Source organism: Carassius auratus, chromosome 22 (genome assembly GCF_003368295.1).
Source record: "Carassius auratus strain Wakin chromosome 22, ASM336829v1, whole genome shotgun sequence".
NCBI lineage: Eukaryota > Metazoa > Chordata > Actinopteri > Cypriniformes > Cyprinidae > Carassius > Carassius auratus.
In genome coordinates, this window is record NC_039264.1 from 8854616 (window position 1) to 8879028 (window position 24413).

Genomic DNA, 24413 nt, shown 5'->3' on the forward strand with positions numbered 1-24413 from the left:
TTATCAGTTTTAAAAGGCAGCAATTACTGCCTCTATTTGCACCACTTCAAAACACACACACACACACAAAAAGCAATTCGCAGGGTCTCTTACCGTAGTGTTCTCAAACTTTGGTCTATTCCTCCAGATCTATACATCTTTCTTGTTGTGTATTTAAATTTTGGTGCAAAATAATCATTCTTAATATACATACTTTTGTGAATGACACTACAAATATGCACCGGTTTAAGCATCTTTCATGCAAGTAGGCCCATTTCACTCAGACCCATGCACCCAAACAAAAACCGTTTGAGCATTCTAGCAAGCTCGTTCCTTAAGTTATTTGTTAAAGGATAAGAAATACTACAGTGTGAAGTAACCGCTTTAGACAATTAAAAAAAGAAAGTTCTTGCATGATGTTGTTTTAATATGTTTTTTTTAAATATTTATAGTATAGGCCTGTTTATGATTAGCCTATATATAGCTACAGCATAATTTCAAAATGTCTTGCACATTTTATTTGGGAAATCTCGATCAATTTTTCAATTACAGGTGTTAACAAACTGCCATTTTAAACTTGAGTTTGTGAGGCTTCTGGTTTCGTTCACTTCCAGGTATTTGTGCAAAACAGCCAGTTAGGCTGCAAACTGGTATTTCTTATTATGTAATTTCAATTCATCATTATAAACACACTGGTTTGCAGGGTAAATAGTTTTACAGCGCACTGCTGCTACTTAGCGCTTTATGAATCTGAGATCTTGTGCTTCAAAGAAAATATCTTCTGCGTTGCAAGATAATGTGAAAAATACACTAAAAATGACTATTTATAACTTATAATATTCCTTTACTATTCATATAATCCCTTTAGTTTGTATTTTAGCACACATAGGCTACATCACAGAGACGTCTATTTGACGTTTGCATTTACATCTGCAAGACATATTGCTAATCTGCAATATGTCTATGGGACGTTTCCTATCAGATGTCAAATATTGACGTTTGACGATGACGTTTATTAGTTTTATATGAATATACAGTTGAGGTCAAAAGTTTACATGCCCCCTTTCAGAAACTGCAAAATGTGAATTATTTTACCAAAATAAGAGGGATCATTCAAAATGCTTGTTATTGTTTATTTAGTACAGACCTGAAAAAAGATATTTCCACATTAAATATGTTTCACACATAGCCCACAGGAGAAAATAATAGTTTAATTTACAAAAGCGACCCTGTTCAAAAGATTTTGAGTACTGTGTTGTCAGCTGAATGATCCACAGCTGTGTGTTTTTTGTTTAGTGATAGTTGTTCATGGTTTGTCCTGAACAGTTAAACATCCTGCTGCTCTTCCAGAAAAATTCCTTCAGCTCCACTAATTCTTTGGTTTTCGTGTATTTGAACCCTTTCCAACCAATGACTTGTGTGATTTGGTGTCCATCTTTTCACACTGAGGAAAACTGAAGGACTCAATACGCTTACTATACAGAAGATTCAAAAGCCTCACTGATGCTCCAAAGAAGAAATAAATCCATTAAGAGATTTGAAGATCAGGGTAAATGTTAACTTATTTGATCATCTGGGAAACATGTAACTATCTTCTTTATCTTCTAAAGGACAGTACTAAATGAAACAATATGATATTTAGACAAAATAAGAAACATTTACACATCTCCATTCTGTTCAAAGTGTTCACCCCACGGCTCTTAATGTGTGTTTTTTTCCCTTCTGGAGCAGCATTTTGTAATGAACCCTCTTATTTTAGTAAAATTATGAACATTAGCAGATTCTGAAAGGGGGATGTAAACTTTTGACCTCAACGGTATGTAAAACCGTCTTAAAGACAGATGTTTGTCCATGGCAGATGCTTCTCCAGATCAAGTAATCTTTAACAGAAATCTTGAAGACGTATGTGCGCTACCTAGGTTTAGATAAGAGTGGCTGATAAATAAATAAATAAATGTAGCATATACGTTTTAAAATATAAAGGTTAAAAACTGTAAAGATACATAAGAAGACAAATAATAATAATAATAAAAATATAAAACAATATTTTCCCCCTAAATTTGGTTATGCTTAAGGTACGAGCAGAATGTTGTATGAAAAATAGACTTAAATTAGTGCACTACACCTGTTGAATGCTATGAACGACAACAACACGGAGAGGTATTAGCATTCCTTTGGAGAAACGTTCTCAAGAGCCAAATAAAGCTCTTATACAGAACGAGCCAGCGGCTGCCTTGCGTGTGCGAATAAATACAAATAAAAACTCCATTGTTGCATGAAAAAAGTTTTTAATCTGGGGATTTAAAGTGGATCACATGCTCTGACTGAACAACAGCGGCACGAGAGCACGCGCATTCCACAGCAGCCTCTCGAGCATCGTTTGTTTTCCTTGTCAAGAAACCCGCAAACAGAAAACTGAGTGGGAAGATATCGAGGAAAAGTGGGAAAACGTCGTTTTTCAATGCACTTTCGCAGCTTTGCCGGTTTGTTTACATAGTACTTCGGACATTTAATCACTGTCGGACATGACGCAGTCCTACAGTCAGCGTTCTCTCGTGGTCCTCGGCGTTTTTAGGGATTTCGTCCGCAATCATGTCCCGTCCTGTCCGTCATTTTTGATCTTCCAGCTCCAAACGCAACAGGCTGTTATAAAGGATTCGTCTCCTTTTAGGGTCGAGTGAGATCACGGCTGTGTTAAAGCCCGTGTCCACGGTCCTCCTCAGCCTTGTCACTGACACTCAACTTGAGCTCTGTTGTTGTGTGTTTGCTTCACAGCTATTTCGCTACTGAAATATGCCGAGGAGAACCAGATACACAAAGGTAATGGAGAAACTTGCTTAATTAAGTAGACACTTTACCATAGTTAGGTACAGAATTTCAAAACAAATTTAAGCAGACTTTTAGAACAAATCATTCAGAAAAAAAAGAGTTTGTTAAGTGATAAAACCGTTGTAAAGAGCTTAATAGAAAAAGGACGTTAGTGGAAGATGTTCATAGTAAATCTGAGAACTTGAGAATTTCTTTATTCATGAGCTAAAAATAACCTCGAGGGATTTGAGAGAAACAAAAAAAAAATTGAGAGAAAAAGAGTTAGCTCTGTAAAAATGCTTGGAAGCTCAAATATCTAAGTATTTGGGGGCCACTCTTGGTAAATTACATTTAATGGGCTTTTGAATTTTATATTGACCTCTAGAACATCTTTTTCAGATATAACCCAGGTTTATCCATTTTAAAATGTATTTAATATAAAGAACAGACAGAGAAAGGCTTGTTGCCAATTCTAGCAGGTCTTGAAATCAGTTTGTTAGTTTTGAAAAATGAGGCCCTGCTACTCGTCCACACAAGATGAAATGATCCCAGCTTCTGCTTATATCCTAAGGGCCGACTGGTTTCTACTGGATAGCAGGGTTGTCCGCCATGTGACAATTGGACTGTTTTGCCTTGGAGTTTCAGTTTACTTAGCTGGTAAGTGGAACACAAAAACCACATGGAAGTCATGTCATGAATTATACTTAAAAACTTTAATCATTAAAAACAGTATATACACATTTACAGAACAGTTACATTGACCTTATTACAAAAAATGAAGATTTAGTGTGCAAAATGTGTAGAAATTGTAACCAAAACTCCAAAAGCAGCTTACAAATATCATATGTCAATACCGAAAGATTTACTTAATTTTTAGTAAGAAAGCCCATTTCTGCCTCAGAATAAAGAAAAACTGACTTTATATCTTGCAATTGTAACGTTTAATTTATCTCTCACAATGTTAATTTATTTATTAATGCAATATTAGATCTCGCAATGGCTACTTGCTACTTTATATATCCTACTGTCTGTGACTTTATTTCTCATAATTTGACTTTAAATGTTGCAGTGTGCAAATTTCCCTATACTTTTTTTTTTTCTAACTGTGATATTAAATTCCATAATTGTGTATTAGAATTTTATAATGTTGACTTTACTTCAGTGTTACATTAAATCTTGCAAATGCAATATTTTTCTTTGCAGTTGCAACTTTAGTTTTTTCCAACTGTGACTTTCATCTCACAATTTGACTTTAAACCGTGCAAACTGGGACTTTATCCTCCGGCTTAAGCCTAGTCCCAGACTAAAATGCACATCTGGGCTGTTTTAACTGAAAGAGACTTGCACTGACTGATCTTAAAATTGGTCAGATTCATCGTTTTGTCTCAAGATGCACACCACCAATGTTTTTATCCAAGACATATTTCTAAAAAATACTTAAATGTCCTAATTGAACTATGGCCTTATCCTGGTTAACCTAAACCCTGTCTGTGAAACCGGACCTATATTGCATAATGTACTGACTATACGTATATATTTCTTATTTTAAACTCAGAATTACCTTTTTTATTTTGTAATTTTGTGATTTGACAATGGGCTTCCATATTTTTGAGTAGCAGTAATCATTAATATGAAATGGTGGCCACAAGCGAATATGCTATATTGTTTCATCCAGATCTTCATCAGTTTATATCCCAGAGTTGTGCTTTTCTTCTCCATCCTTATGCATGCCATGATCCAAAGCTCTCTTCCTGTGAAAACAACAGTACATTAGTATATATTCATCATTCAGATGACACAGCATGGAGGTATCTGACATACATATTTCCTTTTTTCCCCCTCACAGCTATGTCTATTTACATGTTACTGGTGTTTGAAGTTGAGACGGGCGTAGCCAGCGTGTGCGTGCTTTCCTCCGGTGTTCTCGTCCTGCTACTTATCGTTATTCACTCCTCAATACGCGCTGCACATACAGCCAAACACTTCCACAATGAACATGCCCACACCATGTACCACAGCAACCCTGAAAACATCGCTGGCATCCATACGTTGAATCTAAGCGCTGCGGAAAAGCCACGGAGGCAGCACAGCTTAGCCAACCTGCACAGCCATTTCATCAACCCCGCTCACATGGATCCTAAACCGCAGTATTCGGCATCTAATGGCCCTCGCAGTGATAAGGACGGCTACAGTAGCGCTGGGAGCAGACGGACGCACCGGACACTTTCGACAGAGTCCGGCCTGTTTCAAGCACAGACCAAACCCTGGAACGGAGTCAACAGTGAGATGAGATCTGTACTTGCTAGAAAAGCCACGATCAAGGACTCAACTTTAGTATGAATGGTACCACGCATCGAGTTTGATGTTAAGATGGGCATTATATAATACAATATGTACTATACATATATATATATACACATACATACAGTGTATACACCTAGACACTGGTGGAATAATTCAGATTTTTTTTTTTTTTTTTTTGAAAGTCTATTATGTTCTGTAAGCCTGCGTTCTTTTTTGCCGAACATTTTTTAAACGTTAACATTGTGTAATATTACTACAGTTTAAATAATAGATTTCTGTAGGATCATGTGACACTGGAGACAAATTCAGCTTTGCATCACAGATATCTTAAAATAGAAAATAGTTCTTTCAAATTGAAGTATTTCACAATGTACTGCTTTTTCATCAGATTATAACATCTTATTTACATGACATTTAAAGCAAAATTTGTAAACATGTATTTTTCGTACACCTAATATCAACTTACAGGACAGGTGTTAGAAATCAGACTAATTGTTAAAATGTGAAATTACTACTGAAATACTTGAGAATTTTTGTGTAGCTGTAGGATAGTGAATTGTTCTCTTTTTTTTTTTACTAGAAAGACATATTTTGGAGCAGAACAATACAACTATAAAGGTTAAGAAAAATGGCATAATGGAATAACTTATAGGAGAAGCTGATCTGAATCGGTATTTAAAATTTCTGTCATAATAATAAAAATAATTACTGAAATTGTGTACATAAACTATCAAATCTACACTAACACTGCATATGTGATGTAGAAAAAAAAATGAAGTTAAACAAACCTTGGAGAAAGACTTCCATGAGTCAAGGAGGTGTGACTGAGGTGTGTGTGGGTGTATCATTTGGATTAATTGCAGGTTTCACAGCACTGAAGTGACATGTATGTTTAAAAAACAGAAAAGGTGAGCAAATTAAAAGTGAAGCAAACGAGCAAAGAAAATTTACAGGATGTCAATGCCACATTTACATTTAACAGTGACGTGATATATAAAACTACAAATAAATAATAATAATGCAAATGCATGTAATTGCATTCAAATGGATGGTGACTACAACCTTCGACCCTGTGAGCTGCTGATCTGTTCCTTCAGTGAAATGGCTTGCCGGAGCAGACCATCTATATTCTTGAAATAGAGACTACTGTTTGTCATGCTTTTAACTGCACTGAAAGACACACACACACAAAAACAGACATGAAGTACATTTAATAAAGTTCTATATAATGGAAATAATCCATTTGTGTAATGCATATCTTACCTGCATGCATATTCAACGGAGTAGATTGCTCCTTGACTTTGTTCCTCCCAACTCTGCATGTCCGTCTACAAAATCACAATTCATCACGGCACTTCAGTCAACTTGCTAATATGAGAACATTAAATGTATATATTTTTTTGTTTATAATGCACTTTTCTCATACTCAAAGTGGTACAAAAATAAAAGAAAATACAATAAATAACAACGATAAAGCAAAATAAGTACAATTATTCTGTAATTACAACACTTAGGTCAACTTGATAATACAATAATATTAGAATTCATTTGATTTATTATGCAAGATTCCCAAACCCAAAGTGCTACAAAAATACAAAGACAATTAATTAAAATAAAACAACAAAAATAAATACACAACATGCATGTCTGTCTACAATAAATCAGAACAACAATTCAGTGCTTGCTTAAGTAATAATAATTATTCATTTAATTTATAATATGCTTTATCATACCCAATGCACTACAAACAGGCTACATTAAAACACAACAATAATATATCATATTTAACATTAGACAATAAATAACAACAATAAAACATAGAACAGAATATAACAAACTACCAATTAAAAAGCTTAAGTAAAACTATTAAGTGTAGGATATTTTGAAAGTCAGTTGCTTGCTGTCACAGGAAATAATATATCAGTGATATATTACACCATATGGCATTGTTTTCCAGCAAGAATAGTATATTATAGTATTTTATAATTTAATATTATCATTTACAATGTAAAGTGAGATACTTAAGTGAAACCTGTATGTTTCTAATATAGCAGGTCAAATGTTAATCATTCAGGCAAATCTCTTTAAAATAACCTAATTACAGTGTTTCTGCAAATGCACTGTCTGCATTACTGCAATATAGGCTAGGGAACAAATTAAAACAAGGTCACTTACCTTGTGTTGCACGAGCTCTGGTAGGGATCTCCTGACGTGCTCCTGTAACCTATAAAGCGCTATCGACGGTTCATTGGCCAAAACACACATACTCTCTGTGAATTTATCAGTCACTGTAGCAAAAGTAAATCAAACATACAATCAGTATCTCTTCATCAGGTTCATATTAAATCATGTGTAATCTCAAATCAGACAACTGACACGCTTAAATTAGGCGTCTAATCAATTCAGTACTGCAAATTACATGTTAAAGATCATGTAAACACAAGTACACGGAGTCGTCCTCGATTATTAAACATTAATCTATAGACATCAAAACTCTGAATCTATCTATTGTACCTCTTTTTACTTTCAACTGCATTTCTTGATCCTCCATTTTTATTAAATATTAACGTATGATATAAATATCTTTCTGTGTTACCAAAGAGCAGCTGTTTCCCTAAAAGTGTGCTTCCAAAACATCATCCGGAGGAACAGCAGGACAATATCTAGTTCCTAGCCACTAGTTCTAAAGATTATGATTCATCGAATCATTTGAGTCGGTCACCAGTAAGAATTCATTGAATCATTGAACCATTTTTTTTTGGGGGGGGGGGGGGGGGGGGGCTGTACTAGAACAGGCTTAAACACTAGGTTGTTCAAAAAACATTATTTTTCACAAATGTTACATTATTACAACACCTTTCTCCCCACAGCTCAAACAGTTACTGTATCAAATGAAGGCCTGCCTTCTGAAATACGAAATGTGCTGTGATTGGTTAGCTGTGCCAGTGTGTGTTGTGATTGGCTCCACTCAGTGCCTGGTCGGGAAATGTCACGCCCCTTACCATAGCTGCCTGTTAGCTTCAGTATCAATATGCTTCAAAATCAAATAAATTTGAGCGTGATTTAAACCCTTATTAGTGATTGTAACCACTCTAAGTTCGTTTGGCTTGGAAAAACTAGTGTCTCTGACATAGTGATAACACTCGTTGACTTGTCTAGCGCAGCTCAACCAGATCTTGTCCCATTCTTCGATATTTGTGATGTCACAAATCCTGGAAAATATGTTGTTGTATGAGTCTGTTTGTTATAGTTTTTTAAAAGTGTTTTGTGTTAAATTAAAATATCTCTTTTTGAAGTGGACTTTGAACTATTCAGATCTTTTTTTATGCTCAAACAACAACAACATTACAGACAAGAACTCAACTTAACTAGAATTGAAAAAGTGAAAAAGCATAACAGGACCCCCTTAAGGAGTGAACTAAAACGATTCCTGAAAAGATTCGTTCAAACCCCCGACTCGTTCACGAAACCAAACTCCAATTGTTCTTTAAAAAAAAAAAAGATGCGATTAATTTTGCAGCCAAAAGCAAGATACATATTATGAGAAAAGTAGCTTACTGTTTCATACATCTCTCAATAGACTTTGAATGTGCGCTTTTTCAAAGTACTTGCAAGACTTCAATTTCAGTTTCACTTTGGCAACCGAATCAGGAAACAAAAAGCAGCACATAGCCCACGATCACACGAACCTGTGAAGTTTAAGATCATGTAAACACTCGAAGGTAAGATTCTCATAAGTCATCTTTTGTTACTTTATATTAGCATTATTAACTTATTCTGCATAATAATTGGCGCTATGTTAATTAGTTATTTCTTTATATTTTCTATATTGCGTACATTTAAAGCAGGTGTAATGATATGTGATAATGGAAAACCGAAGTGATGAAAATGCAGTAAACCACTCGACCACTCTGACAAATAAACAACGGGGGAATGAGGTCACAGTTCGACCCGCCACTTTAGACAGTGAGTCTGCCACCTCCTCCTATATATATATACTGTGGGCAGATTTCCGTGAAGTCATCTAATAGTTTTTTAAATTTAATGATGTCTTGCAGATCTATCAATTCATCAGCTGGCAGCCCATGGTGAGATTTCACAACTGGAGTTACATTTATCCAAAGGTATCGATAAATATGACGTATAACACTTGCTGATATAAATAAATAATGGAATGCATGCATAAATAAGCAAATAAATAGATGAATGAATGAATAAATATGTATGTATATATTTGGGTAATCTTGCAGACAGTTCTCTACTTAACAGTCAAGATGAGCGAGGTTTCACACCATTAATGTGGGCAGCTGCTTTTGGAGAGATAATGATGGTGGAGTTCCTCCTTCAGAAGGTGAGAAAGACACTTTTTTTTGTAGCCACTAAGTTTGGACTATATATATAAAATTTATTTTATATTATATCAGGGAGCCGATCCAAAAACACTCGCTAGAGAACGAGAAAGTGCCTTGTCTTTGGCCAGCGCAGGAGGATTTGCCGATATTGTTGATATTCTCCTTCAACATGGTGTCGATGTTGATTCCTATGACTGGGTACGAGCAGTTTAACTATTTGGAAAATGTTGGTAAAACTTTACAAATACAAAATACACTACCATTATATACTACAGAAACATCTAAAATCTTTCTTACTTTCTAACAGAATGGTGGGACCCCTCTTTTGTACGCAGTTCGTGGGAATCACACAAAATGTGTTGAAGCTCTCTTAAGTGAGTCTTCACAATATTTGTGCATTTTAATATTTGTGATGATGAAATAAAGGCAAGTTTGTGTTTAGGATGTGGGGCAGATATCACGTTTGAGGCAGACTCTGGCTACAGTCCTGTTGCTCTCGCTGTTGCACTGGGCCACAAAAAAGGCAAGAGTCATTCCACACTATATTAATACAACAAATGATACATTTGAATTGTATTAATGAATAACTTACAAGTCTTTCAACTTACTTGCAGTGCAAAAACTGCTTGAAGATCATATTTTGAAGCTCTTCCGGGAACCAGTTTCAGAAAACGTGTCTGAAAACACATGAAGCTGAGGACTGCTCTTACAATACCTTACAATAATCCTGCATATTTTATAGCTTTATTTTGACATAGGAGATGTAAAAGAAAAATCGGTTTTGTATTATTATTATACTTTTTTTAATTAAAAAACCTTTTTACCAATGTGTAGTTCATGTGTTTTGACTTGATGTGAATATAATCCATAAAGTCTCTCTAGAATGAAAGGAAATGAGAGCAAAAGCAACATCCGTTCATGCTTTTCCTGAGTAGGTGGAAATAAAATTCCTCATCCAGAGGTGAAAGCAAGACAAGTTGTCTGGCATTCCCGCCTCTTCATACCGTACTTCCTCTTTGTCCTTTTCTCAAAACATTACAAAAACTTCTCCCCCAGGATGTCCAACATGTAAACAATTACTCTTCCAAAAAAGTCAGCACTGTTTTCAAACACTATTTTCAGCCTCTGAACCAAAGGGGCATCTTGAATGGGAAAGCTGTGGGTGAAGAATCAAGGATTTGATAAGCTTGGGATAAACGGAAGACATGGGCAATTTGGCCATTGGCCAGGAAAAGAGGGAAAAAAAGAAGCTGTAGTAGGTTAGTGTACTAGAAAACTCCACTGACTGTGAGGGACTTCAGAAGACACTCAATATGAGAAAATATGGTGACATGCATATATCCAAGCGGATGCAAAAATAACAAAAGGTGGTGATTACTGAAGGTATAATAATGAATAATATTGCAAATATCTGGAAGGATATTTGTAGACAGTTGTTGTCCTCTGGATAGAAGTCTACAATATGTTTAAGATCCTCTTCTTTGGCAGAACCTGTAGAAAACAAACATTTTAAATGTCTATTATTAATTTTTATCTCTTTTTAATTAAAATGGTTGGTCGTCATAGATATGATGCCTTGGGCTGCAGTTCAACACAGTGATGATTTTTTAGTGGTGAATAAAACTAAGTTTATCCATGAATCAATTTAATGAATGTCACTTGTTTTGTACACGAAAGAATACTTTTTTTTTTTTTTTTTTTTTTAAGTAATCTGTTGAATATGATTCAAAAGACTAAATAAAAGCCATTCATTTTGTGCCACTTGACTTAAATATGTTAACTGCAGAAAGTGTCAAACTAAAATGCGTAAAACTATATCAGATAAAAAAACAAAATCATAATAAGGCAAGGAACATATTATATTAAGACAGCAAATATGGTGTCTTTATTGGAGGGAAAAAATAGTAATATAATTTAAACAAAAATAAAACAAAATATCAAAATAAATTCACGGAATTATTCGCAATGCTTCATGGGAGTGGGCGCTATACGTTGAGCTTTTTTTATTTAATTTCTTTTACGTTGAGCCATTTTGCCGCGATTTCGGGTTTTCATGGCAACAGCAAATAGCATTTGTGGAAAGTAGCCTACAGGCTACTTAAATCGTTCTTAGAAATGAATTAAAATGACAGCAAATTCTTCCATTACCATCCCTTGACAACCTCGGAGCTCATGGTAAGTCTATATTTTAAGGTTTTACCGCTAAACGCTAATATTGTTTGTGTTGACTGACCTTGTAATTTGCAAGCTTTCCCTGAAAAGCCTCCTTGGAATTGTAACCTGAGGTCGGACACTTTCACAGGCTGTGGAAACTCCAAGACAACCCACTGGGATTCACCCTGTTTTTAAGAAGAAGTTGGTAAAATGGGTTTTACGAGCATGAGAAAACGGCACGGAGCGTCGCACCAGCTCGGCTGAAGTAACGTCACCTGGTCAGAATTCCAGCACGTGTCCTCATTAGAATCAAACATGAACTTCTTTCCGAACTGCTTGACATCTCTGTTCAGCACAGAACTCACCCTGTAGGACAGGAAAACTTCCTTTTATGTTTGGATCTACTGCATGGTTATAATATAATAGCCAACAAACTGTTTTAAAAAACATATAGTTCATAGAAATATGGTAGTATTTAGTAGTAAACACCCACGATTTCTACCTGCTTTGCGTGTTGTTACAAATCAATGACTCTGCCATCTTCAGATCGACCTTTGAACTGAGTGTGGGCAGATGAAGGCATGCGTGATTTCACGACAGTGAGGGCAGCGTGCAGCTCGCTTCTCTACCGCTAGATATCAGTGTTACTCCTTAGTTGCTAGCCATGAAGGCATTTTTTCTTACTTGTTCAAGGTTCATGAAACCTACATATCATTTATCAAAATCTGTGGAATTATCATAGACTGTAATTATCCACAGGATAACCGCACTGTCCATTTTGGGCTCTATTCTGTGTGAACAATGCAGAATTAAAAACAAATACGATATTTCTTCATTTTTTTTTTCTTCTGAAGCGTAGTTAGAAATAGGATACCGCTGTTTAAAATGGAGAAGATATCTTCTGATGCTGATGTCAAAGTATGCGCATCCAAACTCATTATTTTTAGGATAATTAAGGTAGAAGCAGCCAAATTAGGCAGATGCCAACATGGATAGGTTGCACGTTATGTCTTGATACTTGGAAAATAAATATGAATATGACTTGGCTGGGCTAACATTAAATTCCAGTGTGGATACTGCTTCTGCTTTATTTATTTTTTTGTATTATACATCATTTTGGAACTGTGCTATCACTAGATGACAAAAATCTGGAACCTGAAGCAAAACCTGGTTAGAAATACAGACTTCAGGCCTGTTTATTAATTATTTAATTCCTTTTTAAATGCGTTTGTGTATTTGTGAGACTTCACAGAATGTCAACTCTTGTCTCATCTGGCAGCAGTTGCAGCTTTAATCTAAAACTGAGGAGTTGGCTATTTTGGGAATACATGTTTGTTCTTCCTGTAAAAAGGAGCAAGATCAGGATGAGAGTGATTTATGAGATTATAAATAATCTTTTCCATGTCTAGCTTGTTTGATTGGTCTCAAGATTATGAGCAGATTGGCCCAATAAAAGATTGCAAATTACAAAACAATCTCAAGATCACAATTCAGTTTCAGCTCAGTTTTTAACCAAACTAAACTTCCAGCTGCATTAATTTAATGCGTTAGTTTAATGTTCATTTATTTAATTCAGGTAGACTTCAGGTATCGATTCAGGTCAACCGAGGGCAGATTAGCTAAAAACAACAATCACAGCACAATCAAATTGTTCAATATTTCACTTAATTTGTTTGCGTAGAAGAAAATCTATATTTAAAACTGATTGCCTTAAGACCTCTAGTAATTCTTAGGGTGTACATTTTGGTGAATACATTGTTAACTAACCCTTTAAAGTTCTCACTTGTGATTGTTTTCATATTATGTTTTTGCGTTTTCCATGAACTGTGCCGATTCTGATTTGCAGCCTCTGCAGTTTTTAATCACGTTACTGTTTAATTTAACATGCTTGCAATGTCACACTTTATTCCAGCTCAAGTACGTCTATTACCTAATCATTTTTAACCACTTTATTAGGGACAATTGTGTGAGGAACTGTTTCATTCCCCAGTGGAATGCCCAATGAAATGCCCAATGGAGGCTTGGTTTAGCTAAAGGTCAACTATATTTATTTTTTTATGTGTGACCTAACAGGTCAAGATTTCTTTCAACAGGAACAACAAATGTTTTTGTCGATTCCAGCACATGATTGGTTAGTAAAGCTTTTAAGGCGGGGCTTAGTTCTGTTGCAAGGTTGCAGTCTTGGTAAGTGTTGCCAAGTTGATTTTTACTGGGGGGGATCCCAACTGAAAAGCGATCGGGCTACTTTGGAGCTAGTTTTGAGTAGCAATTGGGCTGATTCTGCTGTGAAAACCTGGCAACCCTGGTCCTGTATAGCCATTTTTTCTGCTATTCATTTTCAATCATTTCTCCGTTCTAACAATCACCAGTCAAAGGATGATATATGGATGGGATTTCTTTTTGCATGCCATTGGTTGATATAATATTCAGAGCCAACCGACTACTCTGAATGCCATTTGATGTGCCACAAGGCGCTCTGTTATTTAATAAGCTGAAAATGCTTCCAAATAGAAGACACATCTGTTTGCTCTGGAGCAATTAGATGTGTCTGAGCTGTTCCATGGTTTTTGGCAAGCCTCGCACTTGTCCCCGGCACCAGAATTTTCTGCTTCAATATTAGCGCGACTCGTAATTAAATCCTTTAGGAGCGAAGCGTTTACATAATATGCTCGGCTGCTTCCGATGCAAAGTGCAGTCGCTTATGCTTTATTCGCTTACAGCTGCAAGCAAAAGATTTTGATTATTGTCTCTCTTCCAGTCTTAGAGGGGTTGGCAGTCATTATTCAAGGTGAACATACGTGCTCCTGCCAGCACTAAATTAGAAGGAAGATTGATGGACCGGTTTGGGGACGGAGATTGACAAGACAAGGAAATATTCAGCATGTGCTCTAATGGACTATTGTAATAAAACGCTTTCAGTTGCTAATGGAGGTTTTAGTCTTTGTAATGGTGATGTTAAAGGGAAATCAGCTTTAAAATGTGAAAGTCAACTAACTTTGTGCTTAGTAGGTGCTTATTTGCTATTCATTTGGTGAAAGCAGGAAAAAGCACAGGCAAGATCTCGTTAATACCTCTTTTTTGTTTCTTTTATTCAGGAATGAGACTAATTGGAGGAATATTTTGGGTTCAATACAAGTTGAGCTCAATCGACAACAGCATTTGTGGCCTAATGTTAATTTTGATTCGATTTTGTTTGTTGTTTTCTTTAGAAAAGGGCTCAATTGAAATTAATTAAATTAACATCATGCCTTATTCTGAGATTAATTTTCACCCTGAATATTCACACTAATTTCTTTGTTTTTGATCCTGAGAAAAGACTTCATCTTACACATAGTTTCAACCCAGAGGAGAAATCTCTTGCACAACTGGAGCAGTGTCAGCTTCGTCTCTGCAGCATAACTGCAGGGCTTACTATCACCTATTGGCAAATGACAGACCTCAGCAGCGTTGTCCTGTTGTCAGGCCATAGCACTTTGTCATGGTGCCTTGTGAACAGAGCAGTAAATCCCCTTGGCTATTGGTTCTACTGTAAAAATGACCTGCATCAGCAGAGTTTGTGAGGTGTGCCCAACTTGGTTTAAATACTCAACTGGCGCTCAGCCTAAATCGCCAAAGGTCTAGTAGAAGAGCGACTGCTATATTGGAAATTTGTCAACGCTGTTTTTGGGACTAGTTGCAAGTTTTTTAGCTTACAGTTCTGACCTTTTTTTCACAGTTGTGAATTGTGAAAAGTCGAGATTATATCTTGAAGTTCTGAACTTAACATTATTTTATATTTGAAATTTTTTGGTTTTTCGCCACATAATAAAAAGTTATGACTTTTATAGTTTATATCTCGCTTTTTTTTAGTTAATATACAATTTCTAACAGTTGCAAGCTTATATTACAATTTCAAACTGGAGTTTTTGTGAAAAGTTCCAATTGGATCAATTCTATATCCCGTAGATCCAATCATTTCTATATTTTTATCCCGTAGATGAAACAAGCTTCCATATTCTCTTGATGCAAAAAAAAAAGAAAAAGAATGACCAAAATTATAATAAAATCTAGTAATGCACCTGCTATGCATGTTTTTTATGCTTATTTGAATATTATTTAGTTTGCTGTGTTAGTTGTGTTATTAGGTTCCATTTTAGTTAGCATGCCTTGGAAGGCACTTGCCTGCCTGGGATGTCGACAGCAATACAGTTCACTGGGATTGGAACAAAGCTTCAGCGAGCCCTCATGCCTTTACTTATTTTAGAATTCATGGAAGTTACCGACCAGGACATAAGAGGTCATTTGTTGTCATGGTGATTCAATTTGCGTGTTGTTAAACCCTTCGCGTGGTGCATGGGAGTAAGGAATGTGTTGCAGATCAAATGAAAAATAAACATCAGGAGTGCAAATTAAATTAATATGAGTGCCATTTCAAAGCACTGTTTAAAACGTTATCAAGGCTGTTTTAACTCAAAAAGCCCTTTCCATATAAAAGACACATCATTTACCGGACACGTTAAATTCAAAGGTCATGTTGCTACATGAACAAATTCATCGCCGTGTTCTTTTTGAATGTCCTTTTGTGTTCTTTTAAGCCCTGTGTTGTATTCCATTACTAGTTTCTCCCCAGTGCGTTTTCTTTCTCAATGCCTTGAATGAAAACAGCTGCCTCTCATGGTCGCCTACATCCGTGAGAGACAAAGGTGTGAATCCTTGCTAGTTTCACACTGGCTTGATGCCTTTTACTTGCACTTCAGTTTATCCCCGCAAATTGCTTTAACTGCTGTTCTCACATCGTAACACCTTGAATTAAGACAATTCCTTTCTCATTAACCTAGACATACACATATCATGACCGCAGTGAACACGTGGGTGACTCAATGTGCTCTCTGCGTGAGATGTTAGTGGAGGAATCTTTGAGAAACTGATAATACCATTATTGTACTCATGCAAAGAGTACCATTAAAGTACTCATTGTGAGTCTGTATATTTGTAGGGGTTCAGAGAGGTGGTGGTCTTGAAGTCCAACAGCTGCCAGAAGGGACTTCCTCATGTCTGGGTCAATTCAGTTGCTGCTAGTTCAATTCAAGCTCCAATATTGTCCAGTCCAATTGATTTCGCTCTCAATGGCACCAATTTCACCTCATAAATGATCCAATTTCCATGCAAACTCCATTCAAACTCTTTCACTTTATATCCAATTCCTTCAGCTCATCCCCACATAATAGACGTCTACGGTTTTCATTGCAGCTCCTCAAATAAGAATGATGAACCCTTCAGACACTTGGACCCGGTCTATGACTACATTTCGCCTGGCTATGAGAAGACAGACAATGCTAGTGTTTCTAGTGTTGAGTAAGCCCCCTATTATTAAGATCAACTGCTTTGTGTGAACCCTGTGATATTCCTGTCCATTGCAACACAATTTACATGTGTGCAAGTAGGAACCACATTTGAGGAGGCTTTTGACGGGTACCTGGACTATTAGCCATATTAAACATTAGGGTTCCATTGGCCAGGTATAAATATGGACATTCATGAATATTGTGACTAGAGCTGGGTATTGAGTTTGATATTTTTAGGCATTGACTGAATTATCGAAAATGTCTTGTCGTTCAGTGCCAAATTTCTGTCTATAGAACATCAACAAGCTGAAAAAATAAAACAAATTTTTTTTGGAAACTGATTTCATAAAATTGGTATTGAAAAAAGTATAATTCAGGAACTGAGATTGATGTCTGATGGCATTTTAGTGCCATGTTAAAAAAATTAAGATTTCAAGATTGAAGTCAAAATATTTTGAGAAAAAAAATCTAAATTATGTCAATTAAGTCTAAATATTTTTAGTATAACATAAAAATTGTGATAAATATAAATATTTTAAGAAAAAAGTAAAAAAAAAAACAATAATTAAATTGCAGCAATTACAATATTAAAGTTATAACATTTTGAGAGTATAGCCTATATATATTTTCGACTTCTCAAAATATTTCAACTTTATTATTGTAATTTGAACTTTATTCTCATAATTTGAACTTTATTCTCAAAATATTTTAACTTTATACTCACAGTTTTGACATTACTCTCAAAGTATTTTGACTTCATTCTAGTAATTTCAAAGTTTTCTAAAAAATATTATGACTTTAATCTTGTAATCTTATTTATTTATTTATTTTTAAACTTGCCACTAAAATACTGTTGTATGATGTCAAGGAATTGGTATCAATATACTTTTTTTTTAAAGATACTCAGCCATAATTTTGACTGTTTTGTTCCATAGACTTACCTCTTAATATTACCAAGCTACTATTAATGTCGGAATTAATATTGACTTAAATTTCAATCAAAATTTCGACCCAATCTCTGCTGAAATGATGGTAACGTATGCCAGACATCTCCATTTTGTCTGCATAAACACCAGCCCTTCCTTACAATAGACTGCTTGCTTTCAGATGTGCCGTCGGCTTGAACTAAGACCCTTCCCTACATTTTTAAAAATGTTCCATGATCCAGTTTATGTGGATGGACGTCACAATATGCAAGACAAGATCTGTTGCTACATCCAGCACATTGGTTCTTAGCTTAGAATAGAATAGAATAGCTTAAATTGCTCTGTCTTCTTTTACATGCAGCTCAAGTTGAATGGTTGAATTCATCTGATCTTAGCATGTCACTGAGCTAACCCAGCCATTTAACATAGCACTGGCATTTGGGTGGGGAGTCAGCGGATCAATGGTTTGGAAATGTCACTGGATGGAAGATTGTATATGGAAATTATTTGCAAGTCCATTCCTTATTCACAGAGTCTTACACATCTGAGTCATGCTGAGCAATTTCCTGGCAGTAGGATGGTAACCCCCTTGTTGAACCAAAGACCAGAAGAATGCCTCCCTCGTTCCTGGTATCTTAGCAACATGCTGAACATCTTTCAGTCTTCAGATGCAGATATGTAAACATTGTTTCAGGTGAATTTACATAACGCAAAGACGTTGAATCCTGATGTTGACACATAATTAGATTTGTCTGAGTGCTTCTCATATGTTAAAAATATTGTGTGCTGAAGGGAAAACAAATTGAGTGTTGCTGGAAGAGTGTTTGCTTAACATTTTAGATAAATTTGAAGGTTTCAGCAGTCTGGAGAAAGGTTTCTATTTGTGAAATAGAGCAGTCTCATCTTGAAAAACAGAATTGAATTTTGGAAAGCAATGTGTTTATATGAATACACAAGTGCTGACTTAAATTACCTTTAAAACCAACACTGAATCAAATGGAATTGCTGCCTTGTTACTGTAAACATATTTTCATCCAATTATGTCATATTTCAGACTGGATTTTAATAGGATTATGGTGTGGCAATCCATGGCCTACAAATCTGATGTCTTGGAACTGAATTAAAGCAAGAAATTGGATTGCCCTTTATATATATATATATATATACAGGTCCTTCTAAAAAAAATAGCATATTGTGAAAAAGTTCATTATTTTCCATAATGTAATGTTAAAAATTTAACTTTCATATATTTTAGATTCATTGCACACCAACTGAAATATTTCAGGTCTTTTATTGTTTTAATACTAATGATTTTGACATACAGCTCATGAAAACCCCAAATTCCTATCTCAAGAAATTAGCATATCATGAAAAGGTTCTCTAAACGAGCTATTAACCTAATCATCTGAATCAACTAATTAACTCTAAACACCTACAAAAGATTCCTGAGGCTTTTAAAAACTCCCAGCCTGGTTCATTACTCAAAACCGCAATCATGGGTAAGACTGCCGACCTGACTGCTGTCCAGAAGGCCATCATTGACACCCTCAAGCGAGGGGGTAAGACACAGAAAGAAATTTCTGAACAAATAGGCTGTTCCCAGAGTGCTATATCAAGGCACCTCAGTGGGAAGGAAAAAGTGTGGCAAAAAACGCTGCACAACGAGAAGAGGTGACCGGACCCTGAGGAAGATTGTGGAGAAGGACCGATTCTAGACCTTGGGGGACCTGTGGAAGCAGTGGACTGAGTCTGGAGTAGAAACATCCAGAGCCACCGTGCACAGGCGTGTGCAGGAAATGGGCTACAGAGAAGCAGCACTGGACTGTTGCTCAGTGGTCCAAAGTATTTTTTTCGGATGAAAGCAAATTTTGCATGTCATTCGGAAATCAAGGTGCCAGAGTCTGGAGGAAGACTGGGGAGAAGGAAATGCCAAAATGCCTGAAGTCCAGTGTCAAGTACCCACAGTCAGTGATGGTCTGGGGTGCCATGTCAGTTGCTGGTGTTGCTCCACTGTGTTTTATCAAGGGCTGGGTCAATGCAGCTAGTTATCAGGAGATTTTGGAGCACTTCATGCTTCCATCTGCTGAAAAGCTTTATGGAGATGAAGATTTCGTTTTTCAGCACGACCTGGCACCTGCTCACAGTGTCAAAACCACTGGTAAATGGTTTACTGACCATGGTATTACTGTGCTTAATTGGCCTGCCAACTCTCCTGACCTGAACCCCATAGAGAATCTGTGGGATATTGTGAAGAGAAAGTTGAGAGACGCAAGACCCAACACTCTGGATGAGCTTAAGGCCGCTATCGAAGCATCCTGGCCCTGCATAACACCTCAGCAGTGCCACAGGCTGATTGCCTCCATGCCACGCAGCATTGAAGCAGTCATTTCTGCAAAAGGATTCCCGACCAAGTATTGAGTGCATAACTGAACATAATTATTTCAAGGTTGACTTTTGTATTAAAAATACTTTTCTTTTATTGGTCTGATGAAAAATGCAAATTTTTTTAGAAAGGAATTTTGGGTTTTCATGAGCTGTATGCCAAAATCATCAATATTAAAACAATAAAAGACCTGAAATATTTCAGTTGGTGTGCAATGAATCTAAAATATATGAAAGTGTATTTTTTATCCTTACATTATGGAAAATAATGAACTTTTATCACAATATGCAAATTTTTTTTTTGAGAAGGACCTATATATAAATAAAAAAAAACTATCCTTATGACTTCTCGGTAGCCACAAATTTGAAGCAAGGTTTGGAGACCAACAAACCAACTGACTCAACTGGGATGCAATTCATAGATCAGATTAAAGTGAACAGACAGGTGTGTAATAAACCCCAGGATCCCAAAGTCACAAAAAGTTCTTTTCACCAATGAATTCTTCAAAGAGAAATGTTAAAGGGCTATTCTGGCAACAAAGAACAATTTAATTTGTTATGAGAAGACATGGCTTCATTTCTTTATTTCACCATGATAAATGTTGCACAATAACTATTTGAGGACATTCTCCATGCGGAGGAGTGCTTCATTTGTTGTGTGGTGTCAAATACGTCTTATCTTGTTTTGGAAAGAATTGAGTGCACATTATGTTCCATGAAGGTTGATATCGTTTAAATCCTTTCCCCATAATGGAGTGTGTTGAAACTCTTGTCTTGAATGGCCAGATGCACACTCAAACATCATGCAGTACACCTGCTTGTTGTTATCTGGTTGGCATCTCTTCTTGAAACTAATTTGTTGCAGTAAAAGGAATGCTTGACTGTCAAAGGTAAGAAGCTGTGCATGCCCTTGAAAGTTTGGGATCTAGTGGCATGTAAAAATAGGCACCAAAACTCATTCAGGATCATCAGAGCATTGGCAGGTATACTTCAGGAGCTGTGTAAGGAGCTAAACATCTCCCTGGAAGCAAGGAAGTCACACAGACTTGACATGAGGGTGAGTAAACAGAATTTCCATTTCTGGGTAAACGGTTCCTTTAAAGATAGAGGTGAGATTTAATCTTTTGATAGGTTTACTAAACAACCATAGCAATCTGTGCTGTTCTGTGATCCGGAAAGTCACAAACGGCTTCTCCAGGCTTATCAGATTCCGGTTTGCATTTCATACACACAGTATCTCCTCTCTACTTTTGATACCTATCGTCACTTATAGTTATGGATGCCTTGAAACTCTACAGCGCTTTGTTGGATCTTGTTTTGTTTTTTTTCTCCTCCATCCTTCCACTTTTGATAACTTCTCCTTCTCAAGGTGAACGCTCACAAGTATTCTAGAATCCATAGACTCATTACTATGATAGAGGATCAGAGTTGAAAACATTACTGTTCAGTGAAAAGGACAAATAAGTTTGACACTGGGGTTGGGTTTAAGGACCGATTCAAACCAGCACACTCAATGAAACTTGAGGCTCATTCTGTTGCCTTTGATATGATAAGTTGTCCTTCGAGACACAATTTAGGCCCCACACAAACCGGCGAGATGCATTAAAGACTAAATAAATCTCCCTTCGGGCCATGGGAACTTTCATTTTGATTGGGATAAGCAGACTATACACATGACTAGCAAATCTTTGACCGAATGCCTCTGCTGGGTTGTAGTACATCGTCCGGGGATAGTACAAACAAAGCAAAATTGGTAAATTTTTCCCTTGGCTCTCAACCTGGATTTTTGTCTTTTATCATGTTCGTTTTGAACAAGTATGTGTTGTGGCTTAGTCAATCATTTCATTTTTTACTTTATATGTGAATTTAGGAATGTCCTAATGGGTTGTGCAGGGACCGTGCCAATTAGCTTTGTAGATGAAAGGGTGATTCAGATGAGCGGTCAGGTTAACAAAGCAGTCAAATTGAAATGAGGAAAAAGAGGGAACAATCGCACTGTCATGGCTTTGAAAAGAGAATTGTCTTTTGGGGGTGTTTTGGACATGTGATGTGACAGGTCTTATTGTTACAGCATCAAAAGCCCTGGAGTAACTCTCAAATTCACGGGGCTTTATCTCGGAGGGCAACAACATCCTGGTACCTTCAAATTCCAGAGGATACATGCAGCATATATTGACTAAGCTGTGTGTCTGTTCTTGCTTTTGACCTTGTCAATTTAGGGATAATTCGCCACAAAGTTAGAGTTCTGTCATCACTTATTCACCCTTATGTCATTCCAACCCTGTATGATGTTTGGTCTTCCACAATGTCTGAACTGCTTTCTTCAGTGCGACCAGGGGTTTTCAAGTTCCAAAAAAGTGTTTCTGATTATTTTATTTTTTTTAACATGGACAAGATAAATTTTTTTTTTTTAAACAGTGGTGTAACAATACCCATGTGGACCAGGCCTTGGTCAACCATTCATCACAATTTACATGTACTGAATGAAGAAGAGCAGCTTACACACTCTTCTATAAACATCAGTTCAACAAAGTCCTACAATTGGTAAAATTCATGAGAGTGAAAAAATATTCCAAAACTTTACATTTTAGGTGAGCGATCCCTTTAAGACTAAAGAACATCAAGTGGAAACAACTTCAACAGCACTTTATGCACTTCAGAAATGCTTCAACGAAACACTTGAAAGTAATAAATTATGTTCTGGATGCAATCTTATGTAGTTTGGTAAGAATCATAATATTTATTAGCTTATTTTAGTGATGTTACACAAAAGGAGTACAAGTTGCTGGTTAAATCTAGAGCTAAACGAGAAGCTCCTGGAGAATGAAGTACTTCATTATGACTATATTTCAAAGCTGCGTGATAGTTTTATAGGCTAAATCATACTGAATCTTGACTGATAGTCACCATTCACTTTCATTCAATGGAGAAGAGGAGATTCTGCTATAAACATCAGTAAAAGCAAAGAGGGTGAAAAAATGATGACAAAACTTTCAATTGTAGGTGAACAATCCCTTTAAGAGAAGAGAGCATCTTGGTGTGAAGTAGAAAAACAACTTCAGAAACCCTTTATGCACTTCAGAACACTTCAACAAAAACACTTTTCTAGTGAAGTGAAAACAAGAGCAAAATACTTGAACAATTCTGTGTTGCATCATACAAAGCCTGTGACTGAAGAACATTTGACATTTTCTTTACATTTTCCTGTGCAGAACTCACCGACACAATGCTTGGGTGAACTTGCAGATGGTTGCTGTAATGTGTTAGAGAAATCTTATAGGTGGGTAAAAAAAGATTGTTGTTTTTAACCTGTTTTAGTGATATTGAACTTAATGGCTAAATCCAGGTTTTGGAGAGAAGCTCTTGGACAATGAAGTACTTGTATTTTTTTTCAGGCTGTTGTGCTCTGGCCAAGCATAACTGACAGAAGTGTTTCCTCTGAGACAAGCAGCCTGAATTGCTGTGGCCATCCCCCCGGCTTTCACAGTTTCTAGCCTTGCTGGCTTAATGGGCACTACTGCTCTCACAGAAGCTGCTTACCGAGTCCATTCCACGTCTGAAAAGGACACAGTTGTGCAGAATCACAGAGTGTTTCCCATTAACACTGAGCTTTCCCTCACAAATAATAGGGTAAACCGGTGGAAATGGTGCTTTGGGCTTTTTTTAGGAGCTTTTTCTGCCCTGTTCTTGTGAAACGTCAACCTGACAGTTGTCTGGTTGCTTTCATTTCATGATAAAGTGTAAACAGTGAAATCCTTGCTCGCTCAGGTGTCACTCTTGTCAACAATGTGTTTTGTCAAGAGAATCTGAACCTCAGAAAATTTCTTTCCAGATGTCCTATCGCTGCTTACCTCAATCCCGTTTTATTTGCCAAAGTCCTTTCAGACGGTGTGGTATCTGTTTGATTTACTTGGATTAAAGGTGTATATCAGGGTTCAAGCTTTATCCACAGCATCTGTGGCTTGCTTTTGATAGCCACAGATAATTTCAAAGAATCTCTTAATTTGCTTCAACAAGCAAATAATTGGATACCTTTCTAGGCTAATTAACATCTGGTTATGTTTGCCAATGTATTTTTTTTTCCCCTTATGTCAACCGTTCTTTTCTAACGTCCTTGTACAAATTAATTGATTTATGTCATAGGAATTTACTAAATTGGCTATAACTAGGTTAGTATGTTTTTC

The 24413-nt window shown here is 36.3% G+C and overlaps 3 protein-coding genes and 1 pseudogene across 5 annotated transcripts; 2 read left to right on the forward strand and 2 right to left on the reverse strand.

Annotated features, from left to right (window-relative positions):
• Positions 1–2116: 2116 nt before the first annotated feature.
• LOC113039604 (transmembrane protein 221-like) lies at positions 2117–6120 on the forward strand (annotated as a pseudogene).
• Positions 3482–7753, reverse strand: LOC113039605 (BLOC-1-related complex subunit 8). Of its 2 annotated transcripts, XM_026197543.1 has the most exons (6): positions 7606–7753; positions 7267–7379; positions 6355–6419; positions 6154–6261; positions 5880–5965; positions 3482–4538 (listed from the first exon to the last, which is right to left on the reverse strand). In XM_026197543.1, the coding sequence occupies exons 1-5, from the start codon at positions 7640–7642 to the stop codon at positions 5902–5904; spliced, it is 387 nt and encodes a 128-aa protein (XP_026053328.1). In that variant the 5' UTR covers positions 7643–7753; the 3' UTR covers positions 3482–4538; positions 5880–5901. The 2 variants fall into 2 exon arrangements, with proteins under 2 accessions (XP_026053328.1, XP_026053329.1); XM_026197544.1 differs by lacking the exon at positions 5880–5965.
• Positions 7754–8544: 791 nt separating this feature from the next.
• On the forward strand, positions 8545–10270 carry LOC113039606 (DNA-binding protein RFXANK-like). Of its 2 annotated transcripts, none has more exons than XM_026197546.1 (8): positions 8545–8813; positions 8940–9057; positions 9150–9215; positions 9342–9442; positions 9516–9641; positions 9751–9817; positions 9886–9966; positions 10058–10270. In XM_026197546.1, the coding sequence occupies exons 2-8, from the start codon at positions 8958–8960 to the stop codon at positions 10132–10134; spliced, it is 618 nt and encodes a 205-aa protein (XP_026053331.1). In that variant the 5' UTR covers positions 8545–8813; positions 8940–8957; the 3' UTR covers positions 10135–10270. The 2 variants fall into 2 exon arrangements, with proteins under 2 accessions (XP_026053331.1, XP_026053330.1); XM_026197545.1 differs by having other exon boundaries at positions 8552–8813; positions 8937–9057.
• Positions 10174–12198, reverse strand: LOC113039607 (nuclear receptor 2C2-associated protein-like). The gene is made up of 5 exons (XM_026197547.1): positions 12100–12198; positions 11873–11963; positions 11677–11782; positions 10867–10934; positions 10174–10601 (listed from the first exon to the last, which is right to left on the reverse strand). The coding sequence occupies exons 1-5, from the start codon at positions 12135–12137 to the stop codon at positions 10479–10481; spliced, it is 426 nt and encodes a 141-aa protein (XP_026053332.1). The 5' UTR covers positions 12138–12198; the 3' UTR covers positions 10174–10478.
• Positions 12199–24413: the final 12215 nt, after the last annotated feature.